General features: G+C 37.0%; 1 protein-coding gene across 4 annotated transcripts in view; it reads right to left on the bottom strand.

Annotated features, from left to right (window-relative positions):
* LOC143032485 (calpain-D-like) overlaps window positions 1-27194 on the bottom strand; it is a 91764-nt gene that overhangs the window by 60966 nt on the left and 3604 nt on the right. For 2 of the 4 annotated variants that reach the window (XM_076197348.1, XM_076197349.1), the window contains exon 2: window positions 25-124. The exons of 1 other annotated variant lie outside the window; for it this stretch is intronic. In XM_076197348.1, coding sequence (XP_076053463.1) covers window positions 25-116 — 92 coding nt within the window. In that variant the 5' untranslated portion in view covers window positions 117-124. Of the gene's footprint in view, window positions 1-24; window positions 125-18543; window positions 18569-27194 lie in introns of all 4 variants that reach the window. One more of the 4 variants, XM_076197352.1, reaches the window with a different exon arrangement.

The raw sequence follows: 27194 nt of genomic DNA, 5'->3' as shown, positions 1-27194 counted from the left end.
AAACTACTTATTACAAAAGCACACCTCGTGATATTGTACCACACATCAATCAATTGTTGTCTGACTGGAAACCCACAGCTCCACAGTAGTTGGCAATGGTCCTTGGGCCCTCCCATAGATCTCTCTGGGAAGAAACCTTGAACTAATATCTGTGTTGTACTGGTGTGGAACTGTTTCTATGTTATTGGTTGAAAGTAGTTAAAGGTGGGATGTAGTTGCCAGTTGTTGGCACTCACTGTGTTTAAAGGAGGAAATACAGATGGAGCTGATAAAGAGAGATCTTGAGCCCATTCCAAAGACAGAGTATATGCCCTTCAGGGCTGCACCACTAAATGGAAGTGAGAAAGTTGATCGATGGGCAGCTGGAAAATGACTCGACATCATTCTCAAGGGGTCATTTTGTGCAGGTACCCAGCATCAGTCCCTGTACCACACAAGTATTAACAAAATAAATAGCTGACTTACAACTCCATGCCTCTGCTTTTTTCAGGAATCTCCCCTTTGGGGCTACAGATAGCAGGATGCCTAGTCCTATCCCCATCCCTTTTTTGTTGCCTTTTACGACTCATGTGAGAGCACTTGGTGACAGTATTCTTTCTCCCCTACCACAGGGTTCAGCAAAAAAGGAAATGAATATTCAGAGATGTGGTATAGAACAGTATTAAGTGTGGATGGACAGCATAACAGAGGGATAGTCACAATATAATAAAGTAGCATAATTTCTCTATGGATAGAGATTTCCTCTATCACAGACAAATTGATGTGTGCCTCTGGTCTGTAGGTGTGCCCCATATAGACCTTAAAGTATCAGCTGCATGCTACTGAGCAGCCTTTAACCCCACAATAACATGCAGCCAATACCCCAGATGGGCATGACAGTGATAAATGAGGAAAATGGAGAAATAAGGAAAGATGAAGTGAAAGCAGGCACAGCACCTGGGTTGGACAGGTGTTATATGGAGTGTCTAAAAAAGGGAGGTACAGAGATGATAGATTGGCTGGAGAGGTTGATTAATATTTGTTTAAAAGAGGGTAGAGTACCAGAGGACTGGAGGAGTGTCTGTATAGTTCTGCTTTACAAGGGAAAAGGGGACAAGTGAGAGTGTAGTAGTTGGGAAGGCTTATGGGAGGGTTTTGATCGAAACGATTAGGAAAGGAACAGAGGGAGTAATTGGTGAGGAACAATGTGGGTTTAAGAAAGGTAGGGGTTGCATGGATCAGATTTTTGTGGTAAGGCAGATATATGAGAAAGCTTTAGGAAAAGGATGTTTTTTTGGGCCTTTATGGATTTGGAAAAAGTTTATGACAGGGTGGACAGAAAGGCATTGTGGGAGGTATTGGAGATATATGGGATAGGAGAAAAGCTGTTAAGAGCAGCCAAGAGTTTTTACAATAGTAGAGCCTGTGTTAGAATTAAAAATGAAGAGAGTGATTGGTTTGAGGTAAAGGTAGGACTTTGCCAGGGATATGTTATGTCACCTTGACTGTTCAATTTATACATGGATGGGGTGGTGTGAGAGATAAATGCGAGGGTGGTAGGTCAGGGATTGGAGATGGTTAAGGAAAATGGCAAAAAATGGGAGATAAGTCAGTCGTAGTTTGGTGACAACACTGCGCTAGTGGCAGTATTTGAGGAGGGATTAAGGAAGTTGCTGATGGAGTTTGGAAAGGTGTGCAAAAGAAAGTTGTAGATAAATGTGGGTAAAAGTAAGGTGAAGAGATGTACAGTACTACCTCTCATTAACGGACTAAAAGGGGGGTAACGGTGTCCGTTGATGTGAATAATCCATTGATTTGGAGTGGTTTTTGGGTGGCATTGTGATTGCATGCACTAAACAACAGCACCAAAAACACAGTGAAAACACCGCAAACACAGCTAATTAACGTCCGTTAATGAGAGGTCTCACTGTAAAAGGAAGGCTGACATCTCCCATGGTCCTTATTTTAGGACCAACAAAATTTTTACATATGAAAAGAAACGATATCCTTTAATAATTTCACTTTTTGATGATAAAACAACCTTTATTCCTTACAGGCATATAATTTATACTTGCAATCCCTTTCTTTGGAACGTAAACAAAAAGGACATCTTGGCAGTAAGAGTGATAAAATTGCTTTGTTCAAGTTTGAAGTTTGTATTCACACAGTGATGGGTGCTTGATTTTTCTGAAACTTGTGCATCTTATACGTTTGTCTATGTAGTTTCCTAGTATAGTGCTGAAAACATCTATTTCATATTCATTGTTTAGCTAGATGACTAGATACATTGGTCCTTAAAAAAGGATTATGGGCATAGTACTGCCAAAAAGTCCATTTTCTATGATGATGCAATTAGAATGTACTTTCTTATTTATGGCTATTATTTTATATATATTTGTAACTTTTTTTTATACTTTCCTTGCAGGTCATGGACCATTCACCATGCTTTGCTGTGAAATATTTTTACTCAATCAGAGGAGCAATACAGCATATTGAAGAACAACCGGTTCCAGATAAAGTGGAAAGCACCGACATTACTCAGGTGCCACCAGATGTCGATGAGCTTAAAGCTACAATTCCCATTATGTCTAGTTTTTCTAATGCCAGATAGTCATTTAATTCATTCAGTCCTGAAATCATTCCATCTATGCTGGTACAGGCTATCTTTAATTTTTTCCCTTGTCCTTTTATACTTTGTATCCTTTTTCTTGATGTACCATTTTCTCAGCCTCAGGTCTACCACTCTCGAAAAAATATATATATATATATTTTCAGTCTCGGTTCTCTTTTAATTATTTTTCATGTGCTTCATTTCTAAATTCTTTTTCTTTCTCTTTTTCTTCATCACTCATTTATTTTTTTATCCATACATTTTTGTAATGTTCACCATTTGCTAGTTTTGTTGTTCTAGATATTACTTCCTCTGTTATCATTTGAGACCTAAGTTTTACTTTTAGTGGCCTATACTGTTTTTCTTTTATTTTCCTATTCTATATGTTTCCTCAATTTCCTTATCTATATTTTGTACTTCCTCTTGAATCTCTTTCAGAATTTCTTTAGCGATCCCTTTCTCCTCTTTTTCTCTCCGATATCTAGGAACATCATGTTTCTCTTTAATACCATAGATTACAATGCATCTTCTTTTTATCCACCGTGTCCCTGATCAAATTTCCTTTCTCCTTAATTAATTATCATTTCCTTAGCATTTTCCTTGACTTGTTGCTCCACTAATTCTTTAAAAGATAATTTTTATTTTCCTGTTCTACTTTCCACTGTTTCTTTATTTCTTGGAAATCATTTTCTTTGATCTTCTCTTCCATTTTCTCAGTCACTGCCTGTATTTGATCCTTCATTTCTTGATCTAATTCCTCATTTTTATTTATATCTTCATTTTTCAATCTTTCATTTTCTCCCTTGATCCTATTTAGTTCCTTTTTTAAATCATCTCCCTCTTATTTTGTTCATTAACCCTCCTTAGCAGGGCTACCTCTTTGTACATCGCTTTATACTCACTTTTGAGTTCAATTATTTCATCTAATAAGTCATTGATTTCTCTATTTCTCATTATATTTTTAAACCTGGGTTCTCTATTTCTATCCCTCTATACATAATTCCACCCTCTCTGTCAAAAATTGGAAAATAACCTTTTTTTTCAAACCTTTGGTACATCTTTGGAGTTTCATTCAGGGATGTCCTTTTGGGGATCACCCCCAGTGGTGATTCCACCCTACTTATGTCCAGGCATGTCATATTCAATTCTTTATTCCTTAGGTTGCCATTATTTTCTTACATTTTTAGAGTAACTGACCAAGAAAAAAAATAATAAAGACACGAAGACAGTTACATTTTTTTGATCACTTGTAGTACACTTCTCCCTTCCCACTTTTTAGTAAACACAACTAGAGCTGGTTTCAAATTTGTCTGTCAACGAAGCACTGCTTAGCACTTCGGAATGGTTGTGTATGGATGATACCGTGATGCATGGGAATACGTGGGGGATAGGGGGATGAGTGTGTGTGAACAATATTTTGATACAACCCAAAGGGATTTATCCCCATCTTCTCTTTTTCTGCATGAGGGGAGGGAGGGGGGGGGTTACTGATTAAATGAAGTAGCCTTGCTGTACATGTGCTATGTCTTGCTAAATTACTTTTGATCCACGGTGGTGGGCGAAATGCAGGGATGACCCATCATCCAGCATGAGCCAAGAAAAAAGGAAGGGAAATACAGATAAAATTGGTAGAGAGAGATTTTGGGACCAGTCCAAAGACTAAGTGCCAGCCCCCTAGAGCTGCACTTCTAAATGGAAGTGAGGAAAGTGAGTGATTTGAAGATGAACATTTGTAGATGGACATCAGGGAAATTATTCTCTTTGGTGACCTTGCAGAAGACACTCAATATCTTGTATAGTATTACAATGTCTTATTCTCACTCTTTCTGGAGAGCAACACAAAATCTCTTTTCTGAGTGATTCAAAGGTTGAACCAGTAGCTGCAGCCATTTTCCTGAGAGCCATGAGTCTTCTCCATAGGAGAACTATGGCAATCAGTTGATTGACTGATTGATAGCACTACTCCATAGAAACAATGGACTGCAGGAATGTTACAGGTTTCAGGATTCATTAAAACAAATGTCCTGGCAATATGTTGTAATGTCTGCTAAGGGGTTATCTTGTTTGCTTGTTTGTCTGTAATTACTTTTTTTTTTTTTTCTACATCTGATCTCAATATAGGATAAATTTTTTCCTGTGGACAAGTTTTGTCACTGTGATCCAATGTAACTCTAACCATTCATTGATTTAATCAAAAATACTTAGGTAAGCAAACTTACTGTTGAAAAATTACAAAATCTAGCCCCAATTAATACAGAGTAATGCACAGAGGTAAAAGTAATAGTTTATTTATATATCTATATACAAGAGGAAAGGACTGTGGATGGGAGTGGGTGCATGCCTTTTGACTTGGCTACCTTCCTTACAAGGGGGTGTAGGAACCCTTGGTAAATAAATATCTAAGTTATTTAGCAATAACCTAACTAGGGAGTGAGAAAGTGTAGTGATATGAATCAAAAGTAGTCATACTGATTTAACTAGGCCTAGCATTTCTGCCTCTCTTTAAAAAAAAAAAAATAATAATAATAATAATAATAATAATAATAATGATAATAATAATAATAAAATAATAAATAAATAAATAAAAACAAATAAAATCATACTATCTACTTCCAGTTGTTATCTACAAACCTCATATATATTTTAACTGTCCAGTGTTTCTGCATCATCCTCAAAGCTCATTTCTGACATTGAGAGTTTGAAAAATGTGTAACAATGAGTTAGCACACAGCTTCCTAAAGTCTTGAACAAACTATAAGCAAAATTTATCTTATTTTATTTATTTATTTTTTTCTAACATGGAAAATATTCTGGTGGTGATACCTGGCACTTACAAAGGATTACAAAGGAGGAACATGCCGACAGGAGACCTTTTGGTCCATAACTAGATTGGATGCAAAAATTATGATAAATAAATAAAAATAATAATAACAATAAATTAGACAAATAGGCAAAGTTAAATAATAAACAAACAGGTAGGTAGTAAATACACCTATCCCCCAGCTATCTTGTTTTACTGCTATTGCGCATACTTGGAGCTGACATAATTTCCCTATCGCACATCAAATTGGCTGCTATTGTGCGCCTCTAGCCCAAATTTTCATATCACGTGGCGCATGGCTCCTATCATGCACCCCTGTGATGTCATGGGCGGCGGCCCTCTTTGTTGACTTCAGCTGCACGCTGATTGGTCGAGGGTTTGTTTACATGTACAGGCCACCACAATGCTACACGATGCGCTGTGTGAGAGTGTTTGCAACATTTTTTGTAGAAGTGACTTGTTACTTGTTCTCAGGCCCCACTCCGTGAATAAGTGAGTACTACAGTACATACAGTATTCAATTTCTTTTTGAACACCTCTGGAAAAATGTGACCCAAAAGACAATTCACCATGTATGGTGAAATGTGTTGGAGGGTTTGCCGGAGGACCGACGTGGGAGAGTGGAAGGTGAGGCACAGTCAGTGCAGGCTGAGGCAGAGGCAGCTGCACAAGAGGCCCGCCAAGTTCCTGGAGGTGGTTTTGAGGACACAACAGAGGGTGAAATCCTGGAAATAATACAGCCAGCCCCTGTTACAGTTGCTGACATCATGGAAGAGGACGAGGATGAGGAGAGAGGAGAACATGAGGAGGAGGAGGAGGGTCAGGTAACCATGCGTGTGGGACTCACCATAGCCAGCGTCAAGGAACTGATAGACTTGGGCATCAGGATGTGGCACCTCCTTGAGCAAGATAGCTCCATCAACAGTGAAGCAAGATGTTTGCTCGTTATTAAAGCACTAGAAGGTTACAACAAACAGTATCATGCCCACATCAACGCCCTGCAGCAATGCCAGATCACAAAATTCTTACACCAACGTGCCGAGACACAACCAGTACCATCACAAGAGGATTCTGGGGATGATGCAGATGATTTTGAGGGTTTTGAGACTCCTGCAGCCATAGATGACTTCCTCAATGAGATACAACATCAAGTGGGTGGTCAGTAACAAGCCACCCCAGCCTCGGAATCTCTGTAACCCACCCAAGCGCCTCATCACTCTCAAGGAGGCAAAATAAATGTCTATGAAATGTCTATTTTTTATTTCATAGCCTTGATGTGCTTATTACATTACAACACTGGATTGTATGTTTAAGCAATTTTGTTAAGAAAGGTGAAAACAGTGAAGATAAAGTAGAAATATTGGTGAAGTTGAAGGAAAATTTTTGGTCTGGGTACCAATTATAATTAATAGCATCAGTTCTTAAGTTCCGCTATCGCGTTTTCAGCTATTGCGCGGCTTTCGCTGCACCAATTAGGCACGAGAGCAGGGGGATGGGTGTAATAATAAATGGACAGATAAAAATTAATAATAATCAAATAATAGTAAACATACAAATAATAACAAACAATATAAAACAAATATCAGGCATTACAGCATCTTGCTTAAGTGTTTATCTAAATGAATCTTAATCATAAAGTTTTGAACTGAACTACATTGCACTGCCTCTGCAGGAAGTTTATTCGATTCATTAACTACACGGTTGGTGAAGTTGTTTCTACCCACTTCCAAATTAAATCTATTTACTGACGGTTTGAGACCATTATTTCTTGTCCAATTCTCAGTGTGAAAATGTTGTCACTTTTGCTGTTAATTCCCTTTAGAATCTTACAGACCTGTATTTAGTCACCTCTGAATCTATGCTCTTTTCGGGAAAATCAATTCATATGCTTTAGTCAATTTTTGTATAATTAAGTTTTGATATTTGGAATCAATTTTGTGGTTCGCCATTGTACTTTTTCCAATCCGTTAATGTCTTTAATGAGATTTGGTGACCATATGGAAACACCACATTCCAAATGTGGATGAACTAACAATTTCTATAACTTGTTATTGAGAGATGGACTTTTGAAGTCAAAAGATCGTGCAATCAGTCCTAGACTCTTATTTGCTTTCTCAGAGGCTGATATACAGTACACTGCTTAGATGATTTGAGGTCATTACTGATAATAATGTCAAGATCGTTTTCACTATCCATTTTTGTTTTTAACTTTTCAAATAACTTGTAATCGTACTTACTGTTATTTTACCCATGTGCATAACCTTGTATTTACTTGTGTTAAATTTCATTAGCAACTTTTCAGACCATTGATGTAGTTTACTTAAATCTTCTTGAATACCTAATTGGTTTCAGTGATTATTTGTCATTCTGCACAGTTTTGTATCATCAGCAAGTTTGAAGACAATAGATTTCAGTCCATGGTCTATGTCATTTATATATACTATGAATAGAAGTGGCCTAAGAATGGAACTCCATTCATATAATTTTTCCATCTAGAAGTTTTGCCGCTTAGAATAACTATATGTTTTCGATCATTTAACCAATTACTATTCCAACTTAATAGGCTACCACTTATTCCGTGTGAAGCTAATTTAGTAAGTAGTCTTTGCTGGGGGACAGTATCAAAAGCCTTTGCAAAATCTAGATATATTAAATCTATATTGTTTCATCATAATTTGAGATGATTGTGGTGTAGAATTCAAGTAAGTTAGTCATGTAAGAATGTTTCTGTTCGAATCCATGCTGGCTATCATTTATCAAACAGTTAATTTCTAGATGGTGTTCAATATCATCTCTAATGATAGTTTCCATAATTTTTCCTACAACTAAAGTCAAGCTTGTAGGGTTGTAGATTTTTTTTTTTCCCACCTTTTCTGAATATGGGAGTAATGTTAGATAACTCTTATTCTCTTGGGGCATCTCCAGATCTGATGGATTTTTTTTTTTAAATAATTTCTAATGGAACAACAATCTAATTTTTCATTTCCTTTATGATTCTTGGATGACAACTGTCAGGCCATGGTGTTTTATTAACTTGGAGTTTTTCTTTGGGGACATAATCACACTGAAGAGGTGGAGTCACAGAGGTGGCAAAGGAAAAATTAAGGAGGGCAGTAGAAAAGAGGGAGAGCAGAAGTTAAAAGTGATCAGTATTCTTTTTTGAGTAGAGATCAGTTTCCAATTATAAATATATTTTGCATGACTTGTCTATAGGGGTGTCACTGTGTCCCTAAAATATTGACTACATAAAACTTACCCAGTTTATACCCTATACCTTGGAAAAATGCAACATACCTTCTAGAAAGTCTGGTGGTATAAAGTGGAACATATTTCATGAAGGCCTAAGGTGATTTGAATTTGCTGTAGTCAAAAAGTTTGTGCAAAAAGCAGTTACTTGCCCTCAAAGTGCCATTATTTTCTTAATTACCACTAGCATGAGTCTCCTAGCTGTGTTTCAGAAACTGTGAGTTACAGATGCACATTAAAGCTTACCTCCATGTTTATTTACATGTCAAAACCTCACACTACCTCCTCAACCCCCCTTACCTGGATCACAACTTTCAAGAACCAGGATCGTTCCAAAGCAGGTTGAAGTATATCTATAGTGATTCTATAGATAAAGAGACAATAAGTGAGTATAAGAAGATGCATAGCCTGATCCATGAAATGAAAAAAATACAAAAATTTTCAGTGATTTTTCTTTCTGCACTGACCAAAGTAGTTACCATTCCAATCCCACTATGAATTAAAATGTAAACTTGAAGAAGAAGAAGAAGAAAAAATAATAATAATAAATAAATAAATAAATAAAACATAAGTGGGAAATATTTTCATACTAAATTTAAAATAAACATTGCACAATGAACAAGAATTATCAGCATGTATAGTTACACCTTCCTTAGTTTAACTAAGCAAATATAATTTCCCCTAATTAAGGTGTCTCTTTATAATAATATATATATATATATATATATATATATATATATATATATATATATATATATATATATATATATATATATATATATATATATATTAGTTGTCTTGGAGTACAATGGATTTCCATCAATTGAATTCCACTAAATAAAATATGGAAGTTATATAACTTATATTGAATTCAGATATGGTAAGGATTGATGATGGGTACCTGCAAGTGGTGATCCAACAAGAAAGATGTCAGAGAAAATCATAGCTGCCTCTCACCCTTCATATTCAAATTCTCCTATCATCATAATTCTTTGTACATCTCATCACTTTACTTTTGGCCACATTCACTCATAACTTTCTTTTCTCACATACTCTTCCAAACTCACTTTACATATCCTTTTTCCTGTTTTTGTCTTGGAACATACTTTTCCATTCCTTTATAAATTTTTGTCAAAATATTCCATTTCTCTTCTACTGTTGTTTCCTCCTTATGTATCCTTTCCCAGTCTGCTTTTTGAAAGAATTCTCTTATTCTATTAAAAAAAAAAAAATCCCTTTCTTTATTGTTCATTTTTTTTTTCATGTATTTTTCCTCATTTAGTTCCAGTTCAACCAATATGTGATCACTTTTACTTATAGGTGTCTTATATTCAATCTTGTCCACTATTTCAGGTTCTGGTGTGATTATTTGGTCCAGTCTCGATGGTTCTTCATCATTTCTATACCTAGTATTCTCTTGTATCCATTGCAGCATTGTATGTTCTATAATCATATCAAGTAGTACATTTCCCCATAGGTCATCTCCACCCTTCACTGTCATCTCTTCCCCGCAGATTTCTTTACAATTAAAGTCACCCATTATAACTATTATTCTTCCATCTTCCATCATCTTATTCAGTGTTATCCTTGCGTCTTCTAACATACTTTTGTGTTCTCTCTCTTCCTACGAAGCCATTTTTGGAGGCACATAATTTACCACAAACTTCCTGCTCTTCCCATCCATGTCCTCCACTTCCTTCATAATCATTTCTATTCTTTCCATATGTGACATTCCTCACATTTATATCCTTTAGTCAGGAACATAACTCCACCCTCTCTGTTTCTAATCCAATGATTATATGCACCATGTCCTACACTGTTGGGTGGTATAAATTTTGTCTCTACAATTCCCATTATGTCTGCTTCTTTTTCCTTCAAGTAATCATTAAATTCATTCAAGCCTGTTATTAAGCCATCTATATTTGTGTATGACACTTTTAATTTTCTGCTACCTCCATCCTGTTTTCTGTTTCCATTCCATTTTTCTCTGCTATGAACCATTTCCTCACTTTCATATTCACTACTCTCCAATAGAATTTGTCTTTGACTCTGTTCTGTTCTCATGTTTTTCCTTAGCTTCAATTCTTTGTTTTCTCTTCCTCTCTTTCCTCTTTATTCATCTCTCTTTTATCCATACCTATTTATATAGATCACTTTTTGCTAGTTTCCCTGTTTTTTATAAGATATTCTCTGCTGTTATTTGTGACCTGAATTTAACCTTAATTGGTCTGGTCTTATCTATATTGTATTTTCCTAGTCTATATATTTCTTCAATTTCTTTCCCTGTTTCTTGTTCATCTTCTTGAACTACTTCTAATATCTTGTTCACTTTTTCCTTCTCCTTTATTCTTGAAGTCCTATTTGGATTATGCTTCTCTTCCATTCCTAATATAATCATACATTTTTTTAATCCGTTAAGTCTCTTACGATGTTCTCCTTCTCTCTCATCACTTTAATAACTGTGTCCTTAGTTTGTTCTTTCATCTGTTGTTTTACTATATCTCTAAATTAAATTTTGTTGTTCTCTTGGACTTTTCTCCAACCCTGTACCTCTTTTGTTATGGACTCTATTCTCTTTATCATTATTCTTTAATTCCACATTTTCATGCTTTACTTCTTTTAACTTTTTAATTCTTCTATTTCTTTGTTTAGGTTTTGGTTCTCCTTCTTTAGTTCTTCCAACTTATCAACTCTTTGTGTAATCTGTGTAAGTTGACTGAACCTAACCTCCCACTGTTCATTCATTTTTGCTAGTTTTTCCTCTAGACTTGCTAATCAGGGGAGGTTGTCATCTCCTCCCTCATTAAATCCATGGAAATAATTATTTCACCTTTTATTGTGCTGTTCTTATCTATATTTCTAATTTTCACATTTTCACTAATGTCTTGGACTTCACCTCTGTTGTCTGCACATCTCTTGTTGACATTCCTTCTGATTTCCGGGTCCGTTCGTCCCCTTCTTCATTTCTTTCCATTTTCCTCAGTTATCCCTCCCCTTCTCCTTTTTCTTCACCTTCCCACTGCACAATGAGCTTTCCCCTTCCCTACTAATAAAACACAGGTACTCCCTCATCGTTGAGATCCGCGAAAATTGTAGTTTTTCTGGAATCCAATCTTCGCTGTCACTTCGACTGTCGTGTGTGTGTGTATTTACCTAGTTGTATTTACCTAGTTGTATTTTACGGGAAGGGGAGCTATGCTCGTGGGGTCCCGTCTTCATTTCTCATTTTATCTAAACAATTTTTAAATTCATGTATTGTTTTTGCACACACCACTTTCTCATCTAACTTGTTCCAACTGTCTATTACTCTGTGAGGAAAGCTGTTCTTTTTCAAATCTCTTCTATAGCTGTCTTTTTTTATTTTCTTTCTGTGTCCTCTTGTATTTCTGTCATCCCATTTTATCAGATTCTCTCTATCAGTAATTTCTATGCCTTTCATGATTCTGTAAATAGCTATCAAATCTCCTCTCTCTCTTCTTTGCTCTAGTGTCTGTAGTTCAAGTTTTTGTAGTCTCTCTTCATATGATAGTTTTGAGAGTGTTGGTGCCAGTTTTGTAATTGTTCTTTGTATTCTTTCAAGTTTTTTTTATACATTTTTTTGTACTTGGTGACCATATCGTTGCTGCATATTCCAATCTTGGTCTTATCAGGGTGATTAGGATTTTCCTCACCATTTCTTCATCCAGGTGTGTAAATGCCACTTTGATTGTTCTTATTAAATTATAAGTTTCTCCAAAAATCTTATTTATATGTTTCTCAGGTGACATATTATTCATAACAATGACTCCCAGGTCCTTCTCATTTTCTACTTTTTTTATTCCTTCTTCTCCCAAATTATATGATCCTGTTATTCTGTTTTTGCTTTTTCCAAATTCCATTATACTACACTTTTTTGTATTGAACTCCATCTCCCACTTCCTACTCCATTCTTGTACTTTATTTAGATCTCTCTGTAGTGATTCACAATCTTCTTCAGTTTTCACTCTTTTCAGTAGTTTTGCATCGTCTGCAAAGAAGCTCATATAGCTTTCAATTCCTTCATCCATATCATTAATATATATAGCAAACATTATTGGGGCCAGAACTGTTCCCTGCGGTACACCGCTTATTACTTCATTCCATTTTGAGTGCTGGTTTCTTATCACTACTCTCATTTTTCTTTCTTGCAAAAAGTCTTCCATCCAATTTAGTAATTTACCTTGTATTCCTCCTTCAGATTCTAGTTTCTTAAGCAACTTCTTATGTGGTACTTTGTCAAAAGCTTTTTTTAGGTCTAGAAATGCACAATCAGCCCATCCATCTCTTTCTTGTATTATATCTATTAGCCTTGAATAGAAACATATTAAATTGGTGACGCATGATCGTCCTTGTCTGAATCCAAATTGCCTTGGATTTAGTACGTTGTTTTTTTCCAAGTATTTTACCCATCTACTTTTGATAATTCTTTCACAAATTTTTGCTATTGTACTTGTTAGAGAGACTGGTCTATAGTTGGTAGGTTCTTCTTTATTTCCTCCTTTATATATAGGTACTATATTTGCTTTTTTCCAATCTTCTGGAACTTTTCCTTCTTTCAAGGAACTGCTTATTATGCTATGTATTTTGTCTGCCAGTTCATTCCTGCATTCTTTCAGAATCCAGTTTGCTATTTCATCTGGTCCATGCGATTTTCTGACATCAAGATTACTCAAGTGTATCAATATTTCATTCTTTGATACTTCTATTTCTTCTATAGGGGGGACTTTCTCTTTCCATTCAATCTCTTCAGGTTGTATGTTCTCCCTTGTAAACACCGATTTAAAATGTTTGTTCATAATTTCCGCCATTTCCATTTCCTCAGTGTATTCAACTCCCCCTTGTCTTAATTTCTCCAAGTCCTGTTTGTTTTTCAGTTTATTGTTTACAAATCTGTAGAATAGTTTTGGTTGTGTGTGTGTGTGTATGTATTTACCTAGTTGTATTATACAGGAAGGGAGCTATGCTTGTAGTGACCCGTCTTTGTTTCTTTCAGCATCTAGTTTGTTCTTATAATCTTGTATAGTTTTTGCACACACTGTTCCCTCATCCAATTTGTTCCAGATATCTATGACTGTGTAAGAAGCTATTCTTTTTCAGATCTCTTCTATAACTATCCTTTTTAAGTTTCTTTTCATGTCCTCTTGTTTTTCTTTTATCCCACTTTAATCAATCTTCTCTGTCAAGGGTGTCCATCCCTTTCATAATTCTGTATATGGTCAGTAGATCTCCCCTTTCTCTTCTTTGTTCCAGGGTTGGTAGTTCCAGTTTGGTCAATCTTTGTTTGTATGTCAATTTACAAAGTGTTGGTACCATCTTTGTCTTGGATTCTTTCTAATTTCTTTATATTTTTTTTGTGCTAGGTGTCCACAGTGTTGCAGTGTACTACAATCTTGGTCTTATCCACTACCTCATCCAAGTAGTCAAAGGCCACTTTTATTGATCTTAGTGAATTGAAGGTTTCTCTATTTTGTTAATATTCTTGTCTGGTGACATGTTCTTGTTTATAATTACTCCTAGATCTTATTATGAGCTAACTTTTTACTTCCTCTGTACCAATTTTATATTGCCCTGATATTCTATTTTTACTTTTTCCAAACTCCATTATACGTTTTTTTATGTTGAAGTTCACTTCCCACTTTTGGCTCCATTCCCAGATTATATCCAGGTCTCTCTGCAGTGATTCTCATTCTTTTTCTGTACTTACTTTCTTTAGTATTTTGCGTCATCTGCAAAGAAGTTCATATAACATTCTATACCTTCCTCCATGTCATTTATATATATGGCAAACATTATTGGAGCCAATACTGAACCTTGTGGGACTCCACTTATCATTTCTTCCCAGGTCGAGTTTTTGTCTCTAAGTACCACCATAATTTTTCTCCCATTTAAGAAATCTTTCATCCATTTCAATTACTTTCCTTGTACACTTCCTATTATTTCAATTTTTCTTAGTGGCTTTTTGTGTGGTACTTTATAAAATGCTTTTTGTAAATCTAGGAAAACACAATCAGCCCATTCATCCCTTTCTTGCATTATTTCTATTAGTCTCGAGTAAAAGAAGTCACAGAATATTGTTCAGGACTTAAGAAATTGTACAATGACAGACCTCAGAATATTTTTATTTCCTATTCAAATTCCTGGAGTTCATGCACAACCCCCCCTCCTCCTTCTCCTTCCACTCCATCATGGCACAGGTGGCCAAAGTCTCAAAAACACTCAGAGCTTCACTCAATGGTCCCTCCCAATGGGTCTGAAAGAATAATCAAGGTGTAAACTATGTCAAGGGAGAAGACATAGCAAATCTCTTCAAGCTTGCCATGTTTTCCATGGCCCTTCCTATCAAGTGTGAGAGAGAACCCCAGCGAGGTGACATTGACATAAATGATACCTCCCCATCCAAATACATCCTCGACATAAGACAAATGTGGGATTGATAGATTCAGCAATGCTCAACCTGCCAGAATAAACACAATATCCTCCATAAACAACAACCCAACCCACCCTAACCACTGTAACCCAAGAGCACCTATAAATAACAACCTTGGCATCATCTGGTGCAATATCCACAAATCCAATTCCCACAACACATGGGACTGCAGATAACGCCCAAGACAAAATACAATGTGTTCCCTTCATAACACTACATCCCATTCAGACACTGAATGCAAAGCCCAACAGGCTTACAACCACTCAGCTAGCATGGGTAATAACCAAACAAAACCCCAAAGATCACCAAACAACCAAAGTCATACTGTACTCTACATAACTCCTATAACCATTCAGATAGAGACTGCCACCAATAGAACTACCAATCTACTCCCAGGTTTACCCATCACAACCAGAACAGACAATGCTCAATCCATAACACATAGTCCTACTCCAACAATGAGTGCCGGGCCCAAAACCCAACATCACAACCACAATCCACCAACCCCAAACAGGAACACCCCACAGCCTTCAACAGGAATCATCAACCAAACCCCCCCACATAACACACACACACAAAACTGACCGGGGAATGCATACAAGCCTAAAAAAAAAAAAAAAAAAAAAAAAAAAGCATCACCCATAGATGAACCAGCAGCCCTATGTTTAATGGGCATAATAGGAAATGTCCCATGTACATTCCTAATAGACACAGGCACAAAGATAAACATACTTTCACAATCCATATGCACCCAATTAGGTGACTCCTACCCTACTGACAGACCACACCTTACAGGAACCATGATAAGTGGAACACACCTAAACTTTACTTCAACTATAACCTCCCCCATTCCCACCCACTACCTTCTACGTAGTCAAAAACTGGACCATTGAATGTGATGGCATTTTAGGATTGGAATTCTTAGCCAATCATGAAATCACTGTAGATACCAGGAAGGAGGAAGTTCTAGATAAATATGGGTAAATAAGGTGATGAAATGTACAAGGAAAAAGGATGGCAGTAAACTGGAAGTATTAAGGGAAAGAGTCCGAAGGAAATGGATAGTTTTAGACACCTAGGGGCCCATATGGCAGGAAAGGGAGGAGTGTAAGTGGAGCTTGAATGTAGATTGAGAGAAACAAGTAAATGCCTTGGGGGATTAAAAAATCTAATGAGAAATAAACATTTGGAAATGGATGCTATGAGGAGATTATATGAAGAGGTGATTGTGCCAACAACACTGTATGGGGTAGAAATATGAAACATAATATAGGAAGAGTTTAAATGTTTTTGAGATAAAACGCCTGAGAAGTATGGTAGGGATTACTAGGCTACATAGAGTGAGAGACCTGGAGGTGAGAAGGAGAGTGGGGGTGGAAAAGAAGTTAAGAGACAGGGTTGATGAAAGAGTATTAGGATGATTTGGACACATGGTAAGAATGAGCGAAGAAAGATTAGTAAAGGAAGTGTGTAAGGCAGAGGTGGATGGAGGGGGCAACCAAGGATGAGATGGGTGGTTGGGGTAAAAGGGGGCATTGAGCAAGAGGGGGATGTCTGTTGAGGAAGAAAGGACAGAGAAGATAGGGGTGAGTGGAGAATCATTGTGGTGTATGGATGACACTAGGATGCATGCATAAGAGTGGTTACAAATGGGGGGGGATTAGGGAATGGTTATATGTGAATGATATTTGATGCAGCCCAAAGGGATTTCTCAGTTTTCTCCTTTTATACATAAGGAGACTGAGAAGGGTCACTGATTAAATGAAGTGGCCCTGTTGTGGATGTGCTGTGTCTTACTGCATTGCTTTTGACCCAGGGCAATGGGCAAGATGCAGGGATGACCAGTCATCCAGAAGGTGCCAAGAAAAGAGGGAGGGAGGGTGGTGAATGGGAGTGGAGTGTGTAGGGGTGAAATGGGGTAAAAGTGGATTTATGCCTTTTGTCTTTGGCTACCTCTCTTGTATGGGGAAAAAAAGCCCTTGGTATATCTATGTGTGTGACTTTGGCTACCTTCCTTGTAAGGGGGAAAAAGCCCTTGATATATGTATGCATGTACAGTGAGACATTCAAGAATAGAGGTTCTATGGTGTATATATATATATAAATGTATATGTATATATTACATATATATATATATATATATATATATATACATATATATATATACATATATACATAAATATATATATATACATATATATATATATACATATATACATATATATCATATATGATTGATATATATACATATATATATATACATATATATATATATATATACACACACATTTTTTCTTTCTTTAAACTCTTATTGCTCAAATCTGGGCTTGCAACTGTTCTGGCCATTCTATTTCAATACATGGTTTCTTGCAGCCTCCTGTTTTGTTTACTGTCAATTCAGCCCCACAGTGGATGGCAATGGTTGTCAGGTTTTTTCATAGGTCCCAAGGAAGAAACAATGCACTATTAGTGGTACTATTTCTATGTCACCAGCTTATAGTGGTTGGAGAAGGGGACCAATCATTATATAGTCAAAATCTAAATTCTTGGGCCTAGTCCAAAGACAGTTTCTACACTCCACCTCTAGATGGGGGTAAGGATGTAGATAACTTTAAAAAAAAATTGGGCAACAGTAGGGTGATTTTTTTGTTTTTCTGGTGCCCAGCTCTCAGGACCATTATTTGCAGGTATGCTGATGTTAGTCCCAAATTTCTCACTCCAATATAGGGAACAAAAGTCATGTATATCTAATATGAACCCCAGTGAATATACTATACTGTAGTGCCCCACTTTCCTGTGCATTCACCCAAAGTATGGACTGATAAATCTTTTGTCAAAATGGTATGACATGGAGAAAGAAAAAAAAAAAATATATATATATATATATAGAAATAATGAGTTAAAATGATAAGATAAAACAAAATAAGATGGAAATAAAACAAATCCAAATCCTCCATTTCTCCCCATATACATACATGCAAATATAAACTGCATATATTGCATGTGGATCCCTACTTTTACCCATACCATAAATCTTTTTCACAAATTATACTATAATACCACCTGAAATACTTTATCATAAAGTATAATATCATTAAACTATAATAATTAATCAGTCACAAACACAAGTGCAAACAATTCAACACAAAAGCACATCCAATCCCTACAATATTCACTATTAATAATCACTCCTAAAAACCTGTAGGGGAACTGCATATTCATGGGTCATTCAAAACTCATATCTTTCTGGACAATGTGTCTTGGGACACTGTTGGTCCTATATATAATCAAGTGAGGACAAAAACAAGACACTTATCATCCAGAAAGAGGAAGAACTTCTGAAGACCAGTCCACATGCATATCCCCACCACTTTTTCCGAGTGATTGCAAGGCAAGTGCTAGCAATTCACACTTTGTTCATTATCAGGTTGTGTGACATACCTGCTCACATCATCAGATTCAAGACCTGTAACATGCAAAGGAAAAGTACCATTAAAATGGTACTATCCTGAAACACTGGAAAGTCAAAGTCATATCACAACACAAAACTAGTCACATGTATTATACAGAAGTATTACACTTGTCAGTACAATATTTCTTTATTCTATATATCTGTGGGGCAAACACATGAATATTCTTTTTCCACAAGTGCAGGAGGAGCAAGTGAAAGTAAAGCAAGTAATGGAACATGTGCAGCCAAATAATGAGGTCTCATGCTATGCTATCAAATCAATCAAATATATCAATCTTTGTAATCATCTAGCTAGTAAAACTGTAGATTTTTGGTTAAGTACAAATATATGAATATTCAACAACTAATCATCACATTGACTGTAACAGTAATGAAGCAATCACAATTATAGTTAACTGCTGAGTGCAATTCAAACTACTGGTATTGTCAACAGCTATATACTAAAACCTATCCATATCTCTATTCCCTTTCCAATCCTTAACCCCTTCGTTACCGACCCGTCAACCTTACGTAAACAAACATTTCAAACCGTCCCACGAATGGCTGGAGCCTTATGTTTGTAAACACAGACACTTGCCACCACGTGGGTAGAAATAACCCAGAAACCGAGGCAATGAGAGCCCTCAATACACACAGTTTATAACTGTGACACGTGCGTGTCACGGGGAGCATGCTCGGTTCCTGGCGGGTGCACTCAGCCGTGACACACAGGTGTCACAAAACACACATTCGGTACTATAAGTAAGATACAGTACATTCTTAATACTACTCCATTTTCAAGATCAATATTCAGAATTTATTATTGTATGGTCTGTTTCTAATGTCACTAGCTGGCGAGAGGAGCAGTGAGCAGTTGCCAGTTACAGCCACTGCAAAAGATCTTGGAATCAGAGTCACTGGGATGGAAAAGTGTACCAAGTTATTTTGCAGTAATATTTTTCTAGCTAATGATATCTAGCAACTTATCTGGTATCTTTCTGCCAGTTGTTACAGGTATGTATTTCAGTGTTGTGCCTGACGTATTTGAGAGAGGGTGTGTTAAGTTGCTCCAACCTTGAGTGCCTATGATTGTGTGTTGTTTTGTTGATTTTTTTTTTCCAGCATTGATATGGTTAGTTCTTCATCTTTAAATGAAGAAAAGGCCCATATCATGGCCTGGAAACAGGAGACTATCTTGAATGAAATTTGTATTCATTCTGGCAGAAGCAAAAGTACAGTTATGCACCTGCTTGCAGCAGTGTGTGGGTTCCTGAAAATTTTTATTCTGTCCTACAAACCTATCTCTGGTAAAACACAGAAAAGTTCTAAGACCACAAAAAAACTACTACAATGGAAAGTGATCAACAACCCTTGTTTGACATCCTCACAGCTAAAAAATTCTTACCCCAAGCTGATGGAAACTGTTGCAGTTTGCACCATACAACATTGACTTAAAAAAAAAACTAAAGCTCCTCAGCTGCACTGCTGCCAAGAAACTTCTCACTGACAACACAAGAAAAAGCCTTACTCTCACCAAAAAATATAAAAATTGGATGACACAGCAGTGGGAAAAGGTGATGTAGTCTGTTGAAAGTACCTTCCAAGTCTTTCATAACCATCTTGCCAATGTGAGATGACCCTCTTCTATCAGCTGGTACACCACTGCCTACACCATACTGACAGTAAAGTACCAAAAAATCATGGTGTGGGGGTGTTTTAGTGATATTAATAGTCATGGTGGTCTATACTTCCTTCCTAAGGATCAAATGATGAACACCAATTGTTATCCCAGTGTCCTCAATGATCACTTACTGCACTTTTGTGATGGCTGCATCACTTTCATGTATGACTGCATCATGCAACAAGGCAAGGAAAGTGAAAAAGTTTCTTGCTGATCATAATATTAATGTTCTGGATTGGCCCTCTCTCACTTGACTTCATCCCTATTGAGAATTGTTGGAAAGTTGGCAAGTCTTGAAAAGGAAGCTTGCCTAGTCCACATAAAACACTTCATGGACAAATTCAAACTTCTGTGGGTGGAGGCCATGTCTCTGGATTACTTCATCACTCATAGCATGCCTGAACATCACTGGGCAGAGGTATTGCCGATTGCACCACCAGATTCTCCTGCTCAGGAGGTGAATTTTTTAGTCCCTGGACCTGCCAGGCCCATGACCACACCGACCTTGTCCCACTGCAGGGACATCCAGTCCTAAATTCGCACACTTTGGCTGATGCTCAGGTTGGGGAGGGGACAGGCATTCTCATTTTATTGCTGGAGCATCTGGGTGGCCTGAGCTGTGGCGCGGCAATCACACTCCTCCGAGCGAGCTTGCCATTCCACTGAGAAAGACTCCAGATGGGCTGGGACGCATCACTATACCACACCTTGTAAGATTGCTGGGAACCATGCTATGAAAGCATAGACAAGTGTAGTTCTCAAGACCTGTTTGTAGACTGTAATTAATTTCCTTCTGCTGTCCAATGACTGTACTTTTAATGTATTCTAGCATGCTTATTTTCTTGTTGATTTTCAACATCAAGACTTTCATGCGTGGACTGAAAACCATGTGCCATGATCACAAGAGGTTGCCCTGCCAAATCAATCAATTTGTTGCCCCTGGTCTCTTTTGTAGAAGACCTGCAGCCTCCACAAAACTGGCAACAGCCCCGGATGGGACCATAGATCACTTGGATGTGGGTGGGGGAATGTAAAATAAGGTGTTCTGTGTCTTCTGTGTGATGGATACATCTGGGGCAGTTTGAACCTGTGGCTTGGCCTTTTATGTGTTAGTACCTTCTTGATGCCAGATGGTGTACTGAGTGCAGGCATGCTAGTGTGGTTCTTATTAGGTGTGGTATGGTTTTCTCTATGGGGTTTGTTGTTTGAATATTAAGTTTGGTGGTCTTTCTTGAAGGGCATTAGTTGTCTGGGTATGTATGTGTTTCTGTTTGGATATTTTGTGTGGTATAGGAGGTAAGTTGTTGTACATGTTCAAGTAGTATGCTGCTGGTGCAGTTTTTTGTTGTATTCTGTTTATTGTGCTTGTAAAATGTAGTGTATTGTTTAGGGTTTTGCCATAGAAATGTGTTCCTGTCATTTCCATGTGATGTTCTATTTGGAAGACTTTGGTTTCTGTATATACAGGATGTTTGGGATAAATTCTACACTTTTTTGGAAAGGAAAGGAAAAAGTCATATCTTGGCCAAAAATTTATGTACCTATTCTCAAAATTCAAAGTGCATCTCTTAGAGGATCTTTTGCCGAATACAGCTCACTCAAAGAAGCCACCCTGAGCCTCCAGGTGGGACCTGAACCTGCAGCATGCAGCCTTCACAGTGTCCTTTGAGAAATGCCTGAACACCAGTTTGATCCTGGCAATCAGCTTGTCCTTGGTGTTGCAGATTACAATTGGTATCTTTTTCAACTATGCCCCACACATAATAGTCCATGGGGTTGTAATCAGGTGAGTTTGGGGGGGGGGGGGGGCAGATGTTGGGACTGGTGAAGTCGTAGAAGTTCTCAGACAGCTGCTACATGTATGGTATTCCCACAGCCACTCTCTCCACCCAGCACTTGACAACAGAGGACAGCAACTCAATATAGCCATCTGAAGTGAGTCTGAGTCCCTCTTCAAAGATGTGGGGTGGCATAACGTGGCCTTCGCTGGAAACACACCCAAAGACCATCACATTTTGAGGGAACTTCTTCCTCTTTTATTCAGCCAGTGACATAGAAACAGTCCCCCTGACAAACACAGTAGCAAAAGTTTGCGAAAAGGTTGTAAAAAATAGATGGTTTAAACATTTGGAAGAAAAAACTATACTGAATCCAAATCAATTTGGATTCAGACAAGGAAGATCATGTACAACAAACTTGATCTGCTTCTACTCAAGATTGATAGACATAATACAAGAGAGAGATGGTTGGGCAGACTGTGCCTTTCTGGACCTACAAAAGGCATTTGATAAGGTACCACACAATAAACTAATAAGGAAGATAGAATCAATAGGTGGCATCAGAGGAAAATTATTGGAATGGATGAAAGACTTCCTGACTGGGAGGAAAATGAAAGTAGTAATTAGAGATAAATTCTCAAATTGGGAAGAAATGATAAGTGGTGTCCCGCAGGGATCAGTACTGGCCCCAATCATGTTTGCCATATACATAAATGACATGGATGAAGGAGTAGAGTGTTATATGAATTTCTTTTGGAGACGACACAAAAATATTAAAGAAAGTAAAAACTGAGGAGGATTGCAACTCATTACAACAAGACTTGGCCAAGATCTGGAAATGGACTCAAAAGTGAGAAGTGAAATTCAATATCAAGAAATGTAGTATAATGGAATTTGGAAAAAGTAAAAACAGAATATCGAGAGATTATAAAATTGGTGAAGAAGAGGTCAAAAGAGTAAACTCTGAAAAAGACTTTGGAGCGATGATCAGCAAAGACTTGACCTACAACTTATTGAGATTAATAAAAGTGGCATTTGCCTATTTGGATGAGGAAATTATAAAAAAAAAAATATTAACTACACTAATAAGACCGAAACTCAAGTACGCAGCAACACTATGGACACCCAGTACCAAAAAGAATATACAAAAATTAGAAAGAATACAAAGAACAACAAAACTGGCACCAACTCTTTCCAAAATGACATATGAACAAAGACTGTCCAAATTAGAATTACCAACTCTGGAACAAAGAAGGGAAAGAGGAGACTTACTATCTACAGAATTATGAAGGGAATAGAAATCTTAGATAACAATGATTTATTGAAATGGGACAATGGAAAAACAAGAGGACACAAAAAGAAACTAAAAAAAGATAATTACAGAAGAGATCTGAAAAAGAATAGCTTCCCACACAGAGTTATAGATACTTGGAACAAATTAGACAAACATATGTGCAAACACTATTCAAGATTTTAAGAAAAAACTTGATGCTGAGAGATACAAAGATGGGTCACCACGAGCATAGCTCCCTTCCCGTATAATACACCTAGGTAAATACACTGATGCAACGCAAACAACAGTCCAAATTTTCTTCCTAGAGGTCAGTGAGAAGACATGAGGACTTGCCAGCCACTGCAGGGTTGCAACTTTCCAGTCAGTGAAAATCAAGGCAATAATTCTTTTCACTATTAAGAAACATTACTAGTTTTCTCAGATGTTTTCTTTAAAGAAGCATGCTTTTCACACATCTCCTTAGCTGTACTAATGAACACATTAAGGTTGAAATCAGAGTTTTTACTGCTTAACAGATTACTCCAGTCAACTGTAGTTAGTGAGCCATTCAACTATTCCAGTTAGCTTTATTACTTAGGTTACTTAGGTGAATACTGGGCACAGGCTGTTCAGCCTATATGTCCAGTTCTTGTATATTTTGATGTTGTCATTAGCCAGCATGCAGCAAAAGTGACAATGCAACTTCATAATAAAATTTCATTTCTCGATGTCTTCAATATTTATCCAGTCTTCTTTCAAATGCAAATACACTCAGGGCTTCTACAATAGTTGATAGGAGGTTATTCCATATGTTGACAATTCTTTCTGCAGAGAAATTTTTTGCCTCAGCCTTGTATGACATCTCTCTTTCATTAACTTGAACTTGCATCCTCTTGTAGCTGGGCCTATACCCTCATTGAGCTGCAACAATATAGTTATCCCCATTTCATACTTTCCAGTTATTAGTTTATATGCTTCAATCATATCACCCCTCTAGTGTAGGCAGCTACAGCACTTTCAATCTCTCTTCATAACTTAAGTTCTTGAGTTCTGGAATCATCTTTGTCACTCTTCTCTGTACATTTTCCAAAGAGGTCACATCTTTTTTTCTAATTGGGCTCCAGATTATGTTACCAAATTCAAGATGAGGTCTCATTAATGCAATATAAAGTTTCTTGAAATTTTCTTGGTTTAAATAGATGAAAGATCTGATAAGCCCCATAACTCTACTTGCTTTGTTAATCTTTTCATTTATATGGTTTTCAAAATTCAATTGTTCATCCACCATTATGCCCAGATCTTTTTCTATGTCAGCTCTCTCTAAAGATACTACTTGATCTTCATTCCTCATACCGGTAGTGTATTGCCTGTGTTCATGTAATTTCTCAAAACCATTGGTGAAAAATAAAGATTTTTCACCAATGGAATTTTCTATCCTGCATACATCTTGACTTGAAGGACATCCTTATGATTAGATACATACAGGAGGTAGCAACTGCCCCAAACTTGGATAGTGTCTTCTACATTATTCCACTCCAAATCTAAGACATTACTTTCTCTGGTTAGTATTTGTATTAATTGTGGTGTAAAAATTTCAAGATAAATCACAACATATTTTTAGCTCTGCCTTGTTTTCATTTTAATCAAGTTAGGATCACACATTTCAGTTTGATAACACTTCTCAATTGTTACAATTTCATAGTTCAGATTGTCTTTCATTACTTCACACACAAACAAATTCATGATGCCTATTATCTGAAGGACAATAGAATTCTATGAAGAAGATGAAGAGCAAAATGCCAGGAGGTGCACAGTTGTGGCTAAAGCCATCACCTTTACCTTATGTGCTTGGACTGTTGGGGCAACTAAAAGATCACTGCTGGGAATCAGACTTGAACCTGTGACTATGAAGATACAAGACCCACATGCTTGATTTTGCCATAACACACAAAAGGCTTGCATTAATCTTTTATATGGTCTACCATCCGTGCTTCACAATTACTATTATAAAAAGTTTAATCAATTCATGATTTACATATAATCTCACAGGTATAAACACTCCTCCATGTATTAACCTAGTTGTATTATACAGGACGGGGAGTGATACTCATAGTGACCCATCTCTGTATCTCGCAACATCTAGTGTGTTCTTAAATTCTTGTATGGTGTTTGTATGGTGTTTGCACACACTATTTTGTCCAATTTGTTCCAAACATCTACCATTCTGTGTGGATTTCTTTCAGATTTCTTCTATAACTATCCTTTTTGAGTTTCTTTTCATGTCCCCCTTGTTTTTCTTCTATCCCACTTTAATAAGTCTTCTCTGTAAAGGACTTCCATACCTTTCTTGATTCTGTAAATGGCCAATAGATTGCCTCTTTCTCTTCTTTGTTCCAGGGTTGGTAGTTCCAGTTTAGACAATCTTTACTCGTATGTCAATTCTGAAAGTTTTGGTGCTACCTTTGTCATTGCTCTTTGGATTCTATTTTCCTTATATTCTTTTTTGTACTGGGTGTCCATAGTGTTGCAGCATACTCCAATGTTGGTCTTATCAGCATGACTAGTATCCTTTTTTTTTTAACCATTACCTTATCTAAGTAATTAAAACCCACCTTCACTGATTTCAGTAAATTGTAGGTCTCTACAACTATTTTGTTTATCTGCTTGTCTGGGCACATGCCTTTGGCGATAATTACTCCTAGGTCCTTTTCAGAACTAATTTTCTTTACTTCCTTTGCACCAATTTTATATTGTCCTAATATTCTTTTTTTTTTCTTTTACTTTTTCCAAATTCCATTATACGACATGTCTTAATGTTGAACTTCACTTCCCACTTTTAACTCCATTTTCAGACCTTGTTCAGGTCTCTCTGTAGTGATTCACAATCTTTTTCCATACTTTCTTTAGTAGTTTTGCATCGTCTGCAAAGAAGTTCATGTAACATTCTACACCTTCATCCAAGTCATTTACATATATAGCAAACATTATTGGAACCACTACTGAACCCTGTGGGACTCCACTTATAATTTCTTCCCAGTAGAATTTTTATCTCTGAACACCACTCATTTTTCTCCCATGCAAGAAATTTTCCATCCATTTCAATAATTTTCCATGTACACCTCCTGCTGTTTCGAGTTTTCTCAGCTTTTAATGTGGTACTTTATCATATGCCTTTTGTAAGCCTTGGAAAGCACAGCCTGCCCATCTGTCCCTTTTTTGCATTATATCTACTAGCCTTGAATAGAAACATAAATTCATTATGTATGTTCTTATATACATATACCAAAGGCTTTTTCCCCCTTACATGGGAGGTAGCCAAAAAACAAAGGCATAGAAACCACTCCCACCAATTCCATCCCCTACATATTCCACTCCCCTCTACACTCTTCCCTCCCTCTTATCTTGGCACCTCCTGGATGACGGGTCATCCCTGCATCTTGTCCAATGCCCTGGGTTAGAACCAGTGTCGCAAGACACAGCACATCCACAGCAAGGCCACTTCATTAAATCGGCGACCTCCCCCCTCTCCTTCCCCTCATGCAGAAAAGGAGATGGGTAGAAATCCCTTCAGGCTGCGTCATGTATATTCTTATAACTACAAATTCTTTAATTTAGATTCCTTCATTAATTCTTTCCTCTTTATGAGGACTTCCTAACACTGCTATACATATAGTTTGCTCATTCCTAACCATCCAATAGGCTCTACTCTTATCTATCCTATTATTTGTTAACAAACCTTAAAAATTTAGGTATAAAAGTGCTGATAACCATTCACACCCAATTTTAATTGAGTTGGGTAATCTGTCCTGGCATTCTGGGACATTGCTGAGTCTCTTGTGTGCTAAGGAATCAACTGTGCTGACATTCCTCGATTCATATGATGATGAGTAATGGAATGGGTTATACTGG

Source organism: Oratosquilla oratoria, chromosome 13, assembly GCF_046742065.1.
Source record: "Oratosquilla oratoria isolate Oo_2021 chromosome 13, ASM4674206v1, whole genome shotgun sequence".
NCBI lineage: Eukaryota > Metazoa > Arthropoda > Malacostraca > Stomatopoda > Squillidae > Oratosquilla > Oratosquilla oratoria.
This window is presented reverse-complemented; position numbering and strand designations above follow the sequence as displayed.